We start from the raw sequence: 13,587 nt of genomic DNA, 5'->3' as shown, positions 1-13,587 counted from the left end.
TAACCCACAAATCATTTGAATTTGTGATTTTAACGTCCTTGAAATGATGTGTGTATACTACAAAAGATGTATATCTTCAAACAATTTTTCATAAAATCCTTGAAACTGGAAATAACTAGGTTTACAGTGACAGGACTACACTGACAGCTATAGACATCCTGGTTTAAGACAGTGTGTCCTAAGGGATACCTGCAGAATACTCCTGCAAGTTATTACTATGTGTACATGAAAAAGGTTCTGGGGTCAAATAAGTTTGGAAAGCATTGAGCTACAAGAGGTGCCTTAGCCCCTTTAACTAAACTAGGCCCTTTCCAAGAGTCTCTCATATGCTGCCGAGCACAATGAATCTAAGGAAGGCCAAACAGCTAGAAACAATTCCCAAAATTATTTGCAGAACATCCTGCAGAACGAAGTATTCTATGACACATACTCAGGGCGACACTGAATTACACAAGGAATAAAAATCCAAAAGCACTGAAATATACATGAGAGAATATCAAAGCAGAAAATCCATGGATTCAGACCATCTAAATAAAGTTCAATTCTACTTGCACAACTTAAACTGCAAGTTATTTCTGCTAGACCTAGCACACAGTTCTAAATGTAATACTCTAACCACCGTCACCAGAGCCGGCCAACTAAGTAGACCAGCAAAGTCCATAAAAATTCAAACTTAAAATCATAACCTCTCTAAGCATAAAACTATAAGTAGAAACAAGCCTGTTCCTTAGCCAATGACATCCTCTTCATCCTAATCCCCCCCCAACACATTTTTATTATGTGTGACAAAATTCACTGCTTCATTTCTTGCCACGTAGGGCACATCTATCTAATGGTTGCTTTCAATATAGCCACCTTTAATAATTAATTATACAGGAGAACAAGTGTGGTAGTACTGTGACAGGCACCATTACTCATCATTACATTGGTCCTACCTATAAACGACTGCCACCATTTATATGCTTTGTGCTTATGTCTATCATACCAAAAGCTTCCATTGCAATTAAACAACAGAAAAAGTCACAATGTATTAAATTCAGAGAAACTGCAAGAATAGGGGGACGCTCTAGAAATCGTATGCGTTGAAAGATGGTTTTTAAAAATAGCACCACTCAAAGCTGTACTTACACAGTCAGACAAAGGGCTTCTAAGACAAACAGCTAGTGCAGGCCACAATGTTTGTGAGCTAGTGTGAACTGTGTTAAAGAAGTCCTCTAAAGTGTGTGACCTGGTGCATAATGAGGCCTGCCCTCTGCCTGAAGCTTTTAGAACAATGACTGCACTTGTATGGCTTCTCCCCTGTATGGATTCTTAAATGAATTACAAGGCTGGGTCTCTGTCTAAAGCTCTTCCCACAATAGCTACATTTAAAAGGTCTCTCCTCTGTGTGTGTTCTCTGGTGCAATGTAAGTGCGGTCAGTCGACTAAAGCTTTTTCCACAATTATGACATCTGTGAGGTTTTTCACCTGTATGCGTTTTCAGATGTCTTTTAAGACTTGATCCATGGCAGAAGCTTTTTCCACACTCAAGACATTTATATGTTTCTTCTTCAGAATGGGTTCTCTGGTGCCCGATAAGGTGTGAGCGCCGAGTGAATCGCTTTTTACATACGGTACATTCATAGGGTCTTTCTCCTGTGTGAAGTCGTTGATGCCGATAAAGGTCAGAGCTACGCAGGAACCTTTTTCCACATTCAGGACATTTGTGGGGTTCCTCTCCTGAATGAATTCTCTGGTGCCCGGTAAGCTGTGACTTGCGAGCGAAACATTTTCCACACTGAGGACATCGGTGAGGTTTTTCTCCGGGACTCTTTTTCTTTGGAGGCTTCGGGTTGAGAGGTTCTTCCAAATTGGAGCTCTCAGGTGTCTCTCCGAGAGTGGGGTTTGGAGGCTCTACAAGCTTTGTTAAATCTGTCTGTAAATCCTCCGGGGGTGATTCCCATTGATTTTCTAGCTGCACATAGTCTTTCTGTAAAATGGGACCATGGAGAGCATTCCCTTCTAAAGTTACAACAAATGGGTACATATTTTCCAATTTTTTCTGTTTCGAAGTATCATCTTCATTTTCTATTCCCATCTCGAAGCCTGAGAAGAAATAGAAACTGAACATGTCACTGTGCTGGGGGGGGGGGTGGGGGTGGGGGCGAAGGAAAGTTAATAGTGAATGTGGAAATTCCTAAACACTGTTCCACGTTCTTTACCCTGATAACCACTGACTCTTCCCAAGAATAGAAATGAATCGTTACTTACCAATCTTGGACTCCTCAAGTAATTGTTTCATTTCTTTGGGATCCTGTAATTCTTTTACCCATTGTTCTTCTCTATGATCCAATGGGAAGTTCATGTCAAGCTTTGGTAACTGATAACCTGGTCATAGGAGCAAAAGGGGACAAGTATGACAATGTGGGTCATCAAGGTTTTTTTTTTTTCCTAGAATATAGGCTCTTAAAACCCATTCCCTCTTTAATCACTGTTCCTTCATCTAGAGCCACTTATAAGCGTCTTTCTTTAAAGATAAGAACAAACCAACAACTGAAAAGGCCATCCTTTTGTATTTTCAGGTGAGTAAATCAATTGTGTGCTTAAAGCAATGCACTAAGTTAGTTCTGTATTTATTTTGTTAATACATTCATTTATGTCAGAGCTAAAATATGGAGTAAATCTTTATAAAATGTTGGTATACTAAAAATGCTTAAAGAGCAGTCTAAACATATGTGTCAAAGAAATGGTGTAAACATACATATTAAAGAATGGTGTAAATATACATGTCAAAGAATAGTGGTATAAACATAGATGTCAAAGAAGAGTGGTATAAACATATGTGTCAAAGAAGAGTGGTGTAAACATAGGTGTCAGAGAATAGTTATGTAAACGTATGTGTCCAGAAGAGTGGTGTAAACTTACATATCACAAAGAGTAGTATAAACATACATGTCAAAGAAGAGCAGTGTAAACATATGTGTTAGAAAACTGTTTACTGGAATAAGTTCATTTGATACCTTCATAGAAACATTTCCATTTTATTGAACTTAGTTGGCAGCAACAAAAAAGCAGCCTGTATGTGTCAGCAGAACTCTAGAAAGGGCATTTAACAATTCTTTATCTATGGATTTTGTTTAATATATGATTCATCTGTTTGCATGTACGCCTGCACATCAGAAGAGGGCACAAGATCTTATTATAGATAGTTGGGAGCCACCATGTGGTTGCTGGGAATTGAACTCAGGACCTCTGGGAGAGCAGCCAGTATTCTTAACCACTGAGCTATCTCCCCAGCCCTAAAAAGGGCATTGAAAAAACCCCAAATGAACTGTCAGGTGTGTTTCTGTCTGACATCCTAAGTACAACCACGTAGTTTCTACTTCTTCCTTTCCCTCCATATCCAGCCTTCATTGGCATCCTATTTTTCCCCATCTCTTTCTCTCCATCTTCATTGCTGGCCACATATACTACTCTACAGTAACATTTGGCCTAGAAATGGTCAACCTGAGATAACGAATGGGCTGATGGTTAGATAGTAGAATTGTTAAAATGGGATACATAAGCAAATACTAATTCAAAGAAAAATTTGTATTTCAGATTAAGATGTGAGAAATGGACAGACATTCCTTGTCTGTTTTAACAACCGCAACAACACAACATGAGAAATGGACAGAAATTTTTTTGTTTGTGTTAACAAAAAAAAGCCACATATTTCAACTTTTAAATTGTTTTGTTTTGTTTTTTAAGATTTATTTATTTATTTATTATATATACAGTGCTCTGTCTGCATGTACACCTGCCGGCCAGAAGAGGGCATCAGATCACATTATAGATGGTTGTAAGCCACCATGTGGTTGCTGGGAATTGAACTCAGGACCTTTGGAAGAGCAGTCAGTGCTCTTAATATTTGAGCCATCTCTCCAGCCCCATTAAATTGTTTTTTTGAGACAAGGTTTCTCTGTGTAGGTCTGGCTGTCTTGGACTCACTTTGTAGACCACCTCCAACTCACAGTGACCTGCCTGCCTCTGCCTCCTGAGTGCTGGGCCACCGCCATCCAGCTAATTTTAAGACTAAGAAATGAAGGATAGAATTCAAATGGATTTTTGGGCTGGGTGTGATGGTGCACGCTATAATTCTACACTGAAATAAGAGGAGTGCAAATTCCAGGCCAATCATGGTTACAGAGTGAAACCCTGCCTCAGAAAGAAAAATACACTTCAAAATTTACTATTTGATTTTTGTTTGGATTTCAAAGCTAAGATGAGGTGAAGGGGTAATGTGGAATAGATCAAATAAAACTGAGAGTCACAGCTCAAAAGAAAGCTGCTGTGAGGAGATAAAGGGCACAAACCAATGCCTGGAAGACGTCAACAAGCTGCAATATGAAATACTGATTCAGAGAACACTCCAAGATGGCAGAGGATAGCCAGTCAACAATTGCCAAGTTTTCCTGGGGTTAGGATTGAAATAGCTAGAGAGGAACTAACTACTCTCTGAGGTAGCACTAATGTTAGTTGTAAAAAGACAGAGATCTGAGAAAGTGCAGATCGTCCTGGAAAGTAGAGCAGAGGATGAGAAAGAACAACCCTGCACATGGTGATGGTCCAGGAGAGGGTGGGGGCTGGAGCCAAGAAGAGGAGAAACTCAGGAAATGCAATCTTCAGCTGTGTGCAAAAGTGGAACACGAATCTGCACAGCATACTGGCACTGGTGGGGGAGTTCTCTACTTCCACCATATAATCATATTGCAGTATTACAAAGCCATCTTAAGGTCTCATGTGAACTGCTTCAGATTCAGAGATACTTATTTTTTTTTTGTCTTCAGAAACCCACAGTAAAATCCACAAACCAATCTAGCAAGTGTTGGACTAAAAGCCAGTCATCTGGTTACTGGTGAGGACTTAACCAAAACCACTCAAAACTTTATGCTATGTCCTTTCTCGTTACTCTTAAACTCTAGCACTTGCAATCTTAGCTGGGGGAACAAGGCAAGTGAAAGACATAAAAGTGAAACAAACAGAAAGTGATGAAGCCAAACCCCCCTTATTTGCAGATGCATTCTTCTGAGATCCTAAAGACAGAAGAATCTAAGCTCTGATACAATTTCAGCAAAGTGGCAGGATATAAAATCAACACATAAGATGCAATAGCTTAAACAAAAAGTACTGAACTTGAGAAAGAAACCAGAAATACAATGCCATTACTGTACTATCCAAAAGGCCTAGGCCTAGGGGCTAGAGAGATGGCTTAAGCAGCGCATGGCTGTACTCCACAGCAGGCAGCACACACAGGCTTGCAACTCCAGGTCTGGGAAACATGATGCCTTCTTCTGGCCTCTGCAGCCACTGTACCCCAATGCACACATAATTAAAAATATAACCAAGGAGATAAAATACCTCTAAATGAAAACTACAAAATACATATGAAAGAAATTGAGGAATATACTAAAAGACTGAGGGACTTCCTTTGTTCACAAGTTGGCAGAATTAAAATTGTAAAACTGGCCGGGTGGTGGCGCACGCCTTTAATCCCAGCACTTGGGAGGCAGAGGCAGGCAATCGCTGTAAGTTCGAGGCCAGCCTGGTCTACAAAGTTAGTCTAGGACAGCCAAGGCTACACAGAGAAACCTTGTCTCGAAAAACCAATAAATAAATAAATAAATAAATAAATAAATAATTGTAAAACTGGCACTGTTACCTAAAGTGGTCTTCTGACTAAATTTCAAATTACATTCTCTCTCTTTTTTTCCGAGACATGGTTTCTCTGTGTAGCCTTGGCTGGCCTGGAATCATTTTGTAGACCAGGCTGGCCTTGAATTCACAGAGATCCGCCTACCTCTGTCTCCCTGGGTGCTGGGATTACAGGCGTGCACCACTGCACCTGGCTTCAAATGACATTCTTCCCAGAACTAGAAATCAAGCCTAAAGTTCATATAGAAGCACAAAAGCTACAGATAGCTGTAGCAATCCTGACTAAAAAGAACAATGCTGGAGTATCATAATGCCTCACAGAGGAACCCTGTGTCCAAAAAAAAAAAAAAAAAGTCAGAAGACCTTAATGTTAGAGTTGACTCTTTTAAACTACTAAGAAAAAACATGATAAATGCTTCCTGGTAGAGATAATCCATAAAATCTTTTGAAAAAGACTCCACATGGAAACAATTAAGAGTAATGAAATAGCTTAAAGAATGGGTTAAACATTGCTGCTAGTCATCTGAGAGGATTACTATCCTGTGTATATATAAAGAACTAAAAAATAAAAGGAAAAAGAAACAGCAAAAGAATAAGTAATGCAACAAACACATGGACAGGTAAGCTGAAGAGATGCTTTTAACAATGTGAAGTGAAAATGACCAACCAGGTGTGACAGCTAATGACCGTAATTGCAGCACCTGGGAGTCTGAGGCAAGAAGATTGCCATCTGTTAGAAGATAATGTAGGCTCCATAGTGAGCTGAAGGTCAGCCTGGGCTACATTTCACTGCTAATATGTGTGTATTTTCCGGTTCACATGCATATCATTCACATAGATTGGTTTTTCAAGACAGGGTTTCTCTGTGCAGTCCTGGCCATCCTGGAACTCTCTGTGTAGAGCAGGCTGGCCTCAAACTCAAAGATCCACCTACCTCTGCCTTCCCAGTGTGTACACTACCACCACCCAGCTTCTCTCTCTCTCTCTCTCTCTCTCTCTCTCTCTCTCTCTCTCTCTCTCTCTCTCTCTCTCTCTCTCACACACACACACACACACACACACACACACACACACACACACACACACACACACACATTTTTTAAGGAAACAACTAGAGACGGTATAGCACTTTCCTCCAAAACTGAACCCTCCATGCAGCAGGGAAGCCTTTTAAGGCAGAAGGTAAACAACTCAAAATAGCTGCGAAGAAGGCTCTCACACAAGCAAAGCTGTAAAGACCCTGAGGCCACACCCGATGCCGGGAAGAAGCAAAAACCAGCTGAACTTCCTGGAAGAGGTTTAGACCCACTGACTCCCTAGGAAAGGGACACTGCTGAGCTGCCCGCAGGCTGTGCAGGGTGCTCCAGGTTCCCAGCTGCGTGAGCCGTCACCGTGCTGGGGTGGGCTTTAGGTGATGCAGCTGTCTTTGAGTCACTTCTGCTCCTGTAAGTAACCCCTCACCCATATTCCTGTAAGCAACCCCAGTAAAACTCACTGGGTCACTGAGTTGGTCTTTGGTGATATCTAAACTTGGTTTATCGTGGGTTCCCTAACTGGGGTGAGTAGCTGTGCATGCGCCCGTGCACCCACACATATGCTTGGAGTGTCTCCTCAGGCAAAGTTTTGTCATACAACAAAGTCATCCCCCAGAGCTTTTTTTTTTTATTGTAACTTAATTCTTGTTAAATTAATAGCTGGGTAACTTTAGTGATTTCTAAGCCACTCTCCCCCAGCTAAGTTTTATAAAAGCAGTTAATCTGACAGAACTTCTTCAAGGTTGCTCTGGGATGACAGGTATTTCTCTATGACAGCAGAGAAAAGAAAAGAAATGATGGCTCAGAACTCTTCAAATATATTGAAAAATACGCATCTACATATCTAAGCAGTTCAATGAATTCCAAGTAAGATAAAAACAGAAGATCCACAACCACAGCATAACAAAGGCAGAGGGGCGGGGTTGGATCTGTGACTTTGTTCTAATGTGACTATTGCAGAAGTGATGGTTTGTGACTGGGTTACGAACAACATCATGGCTCATGTCTTGCTTCCTTGTAGATCGTCTGCTTTGAGGGAAGTCTGCTGCCTGTTATGAGGATATATACATAGAGGTCCCCTTAGCAAAGAACTGAGGGTTCTGCTAGCTCTCCGACACAGCCAGAAACACTAAACCTTCTGGAATTCCCAACTTGTAGAAATAGTACTTTTAAAAAAGTGGGCCCCTCCTCAGCTTTTCATTTTCTTCTTCAAGCTGGTAAACCTCAGAGGTGATTTATAATTGTGGACTAGGACACAAAAATATTATAGCAGAATGTGACATAAAGGATAAACAATTGGAGTTTAAGAAAGAAGGTACTTCGCTGGGCAGTGGCGGTGCACGCCTTTAATCCCAGAACTTGCAGAGGCAGCTGGAACTCTCTGAGTTTGAAGCCAGCCTGGTCTACAAAGCAATTTCCAGGACAGCCAGGGCTACAAAAAGAAGCCCTGTCTTGAAAAACCAAGAGATAGGGGAGGGAGGGAGGGAGAGAGGGAGAGAGGGAGAGAGAGGGGGAAGGAGAGACAGAGACAGAGAGAGGTGTGTGTGTGGGGGGGGCACCGAAGGCTCTGCTGCTATATGAGCCATCATCACTACAGCTGGGCATTAGATATTCCTTTTACTATAGCATTTAACAGATCAGGACATTTTGAAGAAACGTAAGTTCCAATAGCCTTCTCAGCTGGTGAGATGGTTCATCAGATAAAACTGCTTACCTACAAGCCTGAAGAGGTAGGCGCAACTCTAAGGCCTTAGTGGACCCCTGCACCCTCTCTTCTTCTGATCTCCGCACATGCACACACATGAACACATGTGCACACACACACTAAATAAATACAAACTCAATTTAATTAAATTTAATTAAAAATATCTTCTCGGGCTCAGTGGTTAAGAGCACGCACAGCTGTTGCAGAGGCTTAGCTTCCCAGCACTCCCATGAGGCTCTCACAACCATCTGTAACTCCAGCTGCAGGGGAGCAGCTTCGGGTCTCCATGGGACCCTACCCTCACATGTATATAGCCACGCACAGAAAGCACACAGACACATAGTTCTTTAACGAAAAGAATCTTCTGGTACTTTACAGATGGCAGGTGTTTACGTTTAACCTTCCAATCTCTTCTCTCCTAGCCTTCAGCACACATGCCATCTGTCATGGGCTTCAAATGAAAGCTCATTAGCTGAGTTAAAAGGTCCAAAGCTTGGGCAACCGAACATGTGAGCTAGGTCTGAGGTACTAATTTTGGACTCCACCTAGAGCTTCTTCTGTACATGGTGCGTCCTTTGCTCAGACTCCTATCCCGTCTTCATTTGCATTGTCTGCCCAGCAAGCCTATTCCAGCTCCTTTCCCTAGGTGTTTACCCTAACCCCTTCCTCCAGGAGTGCCTCCTCTTAGCTGGTGTGAGGTGACCCTCCTATGTGCTCCCCATTATCCTATGCCCTCTAGAACTGCTTTCCGTCTCACATATGGACTCTGTTAACGGCCCACGAGACTCTGAGCTCCAGGATGGCGGAGGCTGCATTTGTTTTGTGTACCCACTAATCCCTAGTGTCATTCCTGGCTTTTCACAGGTGCTCATAGTGTTGGCTGAATTCATAAAGATGACATTGTAAAAGGGAAATTCATTTTGTAAGTTGGGTTGTTCTCACTGATTTCCGTTTTGTCCTCTGTTGTTGCCTTAGGATTGTACAGTTGAGTCCAAGGGCCAAAATGTTCAAGCTGTGCCCATGGGACTAAGGGTTCCAGCCACACTTGAGCCCAATCTTTCATGGGGGTGAGGGGAAAACTGGGGCAAAGAGGACCGATAATAATATGAGAGAACCTCAAAAAGAAGGGAAACACAAGGCTCGCAGGCTATATGGTCCAGCCACCACCTTTCTCTACAGGACCAAGCTCCTCCTATAACTCTCCCTGCCGTGCCAGAGCCAGTGGGCTCCAAACACTGTGTGAGTAGCACTTCCTGGATTCAGCCTATGCAGGAGGTCTCCTCACCACATTCTAGAAACACCACTCTAGTTAGGGATTTTATTAAAGTGACATTTTTCTCACCCCCCTATAAATGACTGGATCCTTTTTAAGGACCTGAAGAGAATATGTTGCAAAGTATTCTACTCGAACGGGGCTTTTTACACCATAAAAGCAACTGGCCCTTTGGGTCCTCACATCACAGGCTCAATGTGGTAGACAGCTATGTCCTTACCAGAGGATCCAATCTCCCATGAGAGGTTTCCCCAAATAATATGCTTGGTAAAAAGCCCCTTGGACAAGACCATCACTAGAATCAGCTCCCAAGGACATTCTAGCCAATGTGCACCCCCTGTTCTTCCTGGAAAGAGATTTCCTCTTCATGTTCTTCTCAGCCCCTCCCCCATTTCTTTACGTCAGGGATCCACTGCCATTGGTGCATTCAAATTCCAAACTCAAACTGAAAGCCTCAGCAATCTTTAGCTCTCAACCAGAAACACATACCCAGCTAAAAGAAAACCCTTGCCTTACCAGGGTCCAGAAAGGACTGGCATTCTCCATCAGCACTGAAGTTCAGATCCTGTGGCCCTGCTTGTGGAATCCAGGCCTCTGGCACTGGGGGCTCCTGGACAGGTTCCATTACCTGGAGTGCAGGTGCCTCCAGGTGCAAGTTTGCTGGCATGGGTACTGTTCCAACTGGGGCCAGTTCTTCCAAGAGCATGTCATCCATGTCAATCTGAGAAAGAGGCCAAAACACATCACTCCAAAGTCTAGACTCAACTGGAAGTAAAGCTGGTTTTACCATTTTCTAAGTCACACATTCCTCACCAACAACACCATGAGCCACACATGTAGCTTTAAAATCCCCCAGGGGTTCCAGTAGGCAATGCATTGAAAAAAAAAACCCAACTAACCAACCAACAACAAAAACAGGTGTGCTGGCTGTACTGGGATGTGCTTATTACAAAATGTACAAAGTGCCAGGATTTCAGAAGTAAGAAACACACATAATTACTAGTGAGTTATTCCACCTGCTCCTTCCTTCGTGCAAACTCTCCCTGGGGAGTATGCATTTCACACTCACAGCTGATGCCAGCTGCACTGGCTACATGCTAAGTGCTCAAGTGCCAGGAGTGGCTTGCAACTCCTGAGATGTGCAGGGGATGGCCAGATCTCCCAAAGTCAAAAAGTTTCTCTTTTCATCAAAACCAGGAAGATAAGGAAAACTACTCACTCATGCTGCCCTAGGGATGCGGGTACCTTTGGTGACTTCCTATGCAAGCCATTACTTATGCTGAAATCCACAGCTCCAACACCCCCCCCCCCCCCGCCCCGGGTCCAAAGTCCTAGGGATTGTGACTGTCAGATGGATGCTCTTGGGAAGACTGGTCTGTGTTCAGTTTGCCCTGTGTTCATCTATGCCTTCCCTGAACAGAAACTTCAAGAAGGGGTTCTGAACAGAAGCCAACATGCTGGCCAGCGGTGCTACTGGACCTTAATGAGCCATCACTGTTGGGGGATGGTTTGATATATTTTGATGTTAATTATTGTTTATTGGTTTTGTGACTTATTTTTTGTTTAATAAAAAGTCATTTTACTTGGACAGGACAAAAGAGATGGGTGGGGCTAGGAGAGAGAGGAATTAAAAAAAAGAAGAAGAAAAGAAAAGAAAAGACTGCCATGAAGAAAAAGGAGAGAGACCTGTAGAGAGGAAGGCCGCCATGGGTTAGTTGGAGGAAAAGCATGTGGCCAGCATGGATGGAAAATCTGGCCCAAATAAAAAAACATAAACAAGTATATGAGATTACAGATGGGAGGTAACTTGATAAAAGGTATTAAAAACAGATGACACGGGATTAAGACAGGTATCCCATGTCTGAGGCCCTACTGTAGAAAGTAGTTTAGAGGATTGATATCTGTCCTGCAGGGCTCTTCCTAGACTCTCCCAAACATGGAACTCCTTCAAACCTTCATGTAAGTGAAAAGAACCTAGCAAGAACCACCTCCTGCTGATCAGGTAGAAACCAAAGAACTTTTGCATATTTTAGCACTTTTGCACAATCAGAGAACAACCACAGAATCTATCTGCTTTTACTAAAGCTTTATTTTTGTGTGTGTGTGTGGCCACTTTGTAAAATCACATCACCGGGGACAATACTGCTCAGAGTACTGGAACCTTGGTCAGAATCTCTGACCGTCCCATGACAGTAATTGAAAGCAGAGGGGCTGGCATGTGATACTTCATGGTGTCTTCCCATGCAATGAAGAACAGACACACTGTAGAAAATGTGTATTAGTCCACACTAAACTATGCTGCCTTCCTTTTCACTCTTTCTAGACTCTACTTGACTCAATGTCAGCCAGATCATCCAGGAAAGAACCAAATAGTATATAGTTTAGAATGTGTGGGCCACATTTATCTTACCCTCTCCTCCCTTCTTCTGCTTTGAAAGGCAATTCATTAACAAAGTGAAAAACAACAGAACCTTAGAGGTCACAGTTAATCACACTGTGACTGGAACTGGCTAGTAAGCCACAGAGGCAAGCATTGTTAATTGTGATTGAAGTTTCTAGATCAGCTGTGCTTGTCTGCAAATTTAACTTAAAAATAGCAAATGGGCCATTCTCACGTGTGTGGCAGAGCGAGGGCACGGGGTTTGATAGAGTGGAGAACCTCAGACCCATATGCTGACTCCAGCAGAAGAGAACACTGGAAGCATCTGGAGAAGTCTTGGGGCTATGGAATCAGCCAAAATGATGGATACAGACCCAGCAGTCTGGGGACCTCTTTTTGTTCCCCTAAGAACAGAGACCCCGTATTTTTTTTCTCTCACCTGTGGTTCTGGTATCTCAAGCTCTCTCTGTAAGTCTTCAATGAGTGACACAACTCTTTCTCTATTGTCTGGGCAGTGTTCCCTCACCCAGGTCTCTATTTCTGTGGGCAGAATCGTTAGGAACTGCTCTAGCACAAGCAGTTCCAGGATCTGCTCCTTAGAACGCATCTTTGGCTTCAGCCACTGACAGCAAAGCTCCCAGAGTTTGTTGAAGGCTTCATGAGGCCCAGCGGCTTCTGTGTACTGGAACTGCCTGAAGCGCTGGCGGAAGACTTCACAGTCAGTGTCATACTCCTGCAGCACACAGCCCTGATTCAAGGAGGCCTGGATTGCGCAACCCAGGGCCACAGCCATCACCTCTTCTAGAAGCTTACAGTTTTATCTGGAGGCTATGGCTCAGATTCCAGGATTTCCTCTCTGTAATAATCCGGGGGAGCCACTTACAGCTGAAGGTAGGAAAACATGAAAAAGGAGAAAAAGCAATGGTTACAAGATGGCACACTCACCTCCTTGAGCTTACCTAGCTTTGCTTTCTCCCACCAAGACTTAAGTGAGCACTTCACAGTCTTTCTGGTGGTTTGGAGAATCAAGTAAAAGCTGGGAACGCCCTTCCCAGAAGAATATTTATAGGCACAATCAATTGTACATCCATTTCAAATATTTACAAGATCTCGAGTTCACCCACATAGCCTTCAGATTGTAGACTCTAGAACGTGCTCTCCTATATGACAATAACACCATATGGTACTTGAAGGTTAACTGAAAAGTCAATTCACTTTTTCAGCTATGCCAGATAAATGAAAGGTGCTCAGTAAATAGCATTACCAAAAGCACTTCTCTAACACCTTACAGTGACAGATAAGAACGCTGCCTTTTCGTAACCCGCGCCTCCCCCCCCCCCCCCCCCCCCCCCCCGCCGCCCCGCCACTGACCTGCGGACATTTAGTCCTATCCCTGGTCTAATTCCAAGTTGTTTTTTCGTATATGGAAATTTCAAAAGAAATGTAGGAAAGGTAAATACAATACTTCTGAAATAACTAAGTGTCAATATGTTTTGGTGCCATCACGGAGGTCACAGGGTTG

General features: G+C 43.0%; 1 protein-coding gene across 1 annotated transcript; it reads right to left on the bottom strand.

Annotated features, from left to right (window-relative positions):
• Positions 1 to 776: 776 nt before the first annotated feature.
• Znf449 (zinc finger protein 449) lies at positions 777 to 12,986 on the bottom strand. The gene is made up of 4 exons (XM_051141601.1): positions 12,505 to 12,986; positions 10,202 to 10,406; positions 2,251 to 2,367; positions 777 to 2,085 (listed from the first exon to the last, which is right to left on the bottom strand). The coding sequence occupies exons 1-4, from the start codon at positions 12,856 to 12,858 to the stop codon at positions 1,202 to 1,204; spliced, it is 1,560 nt and encodes a 519-aa protein (XP_050997558.1). The 5' UTR covers positions 12,859 to 12,986; the 3' UTR covers positions 777 to 1,201.
• Between the last annotated feature and the right edge of the window lie 601 nt (positions 12,987 to 13,587).

The sequence above is a fragment of the Acomys russatus genome, chromosome X (assembly GCF_903995435.1).
Source record: "Acomys russatus chromosome X, mAcoRus1.1, whole genome shotgun sequence".
Lineage (NCBI taxonomy): Eukaryota > Metazoa > Chordata > Mammalia > Rodentia > Muridae > Acomys > Acomys russatus.
The sequence above is the reverse complement of the archived record's forward strand: the minus strand, read 5'-3'. Positions and strand labels throughout refer to the sequence as shown.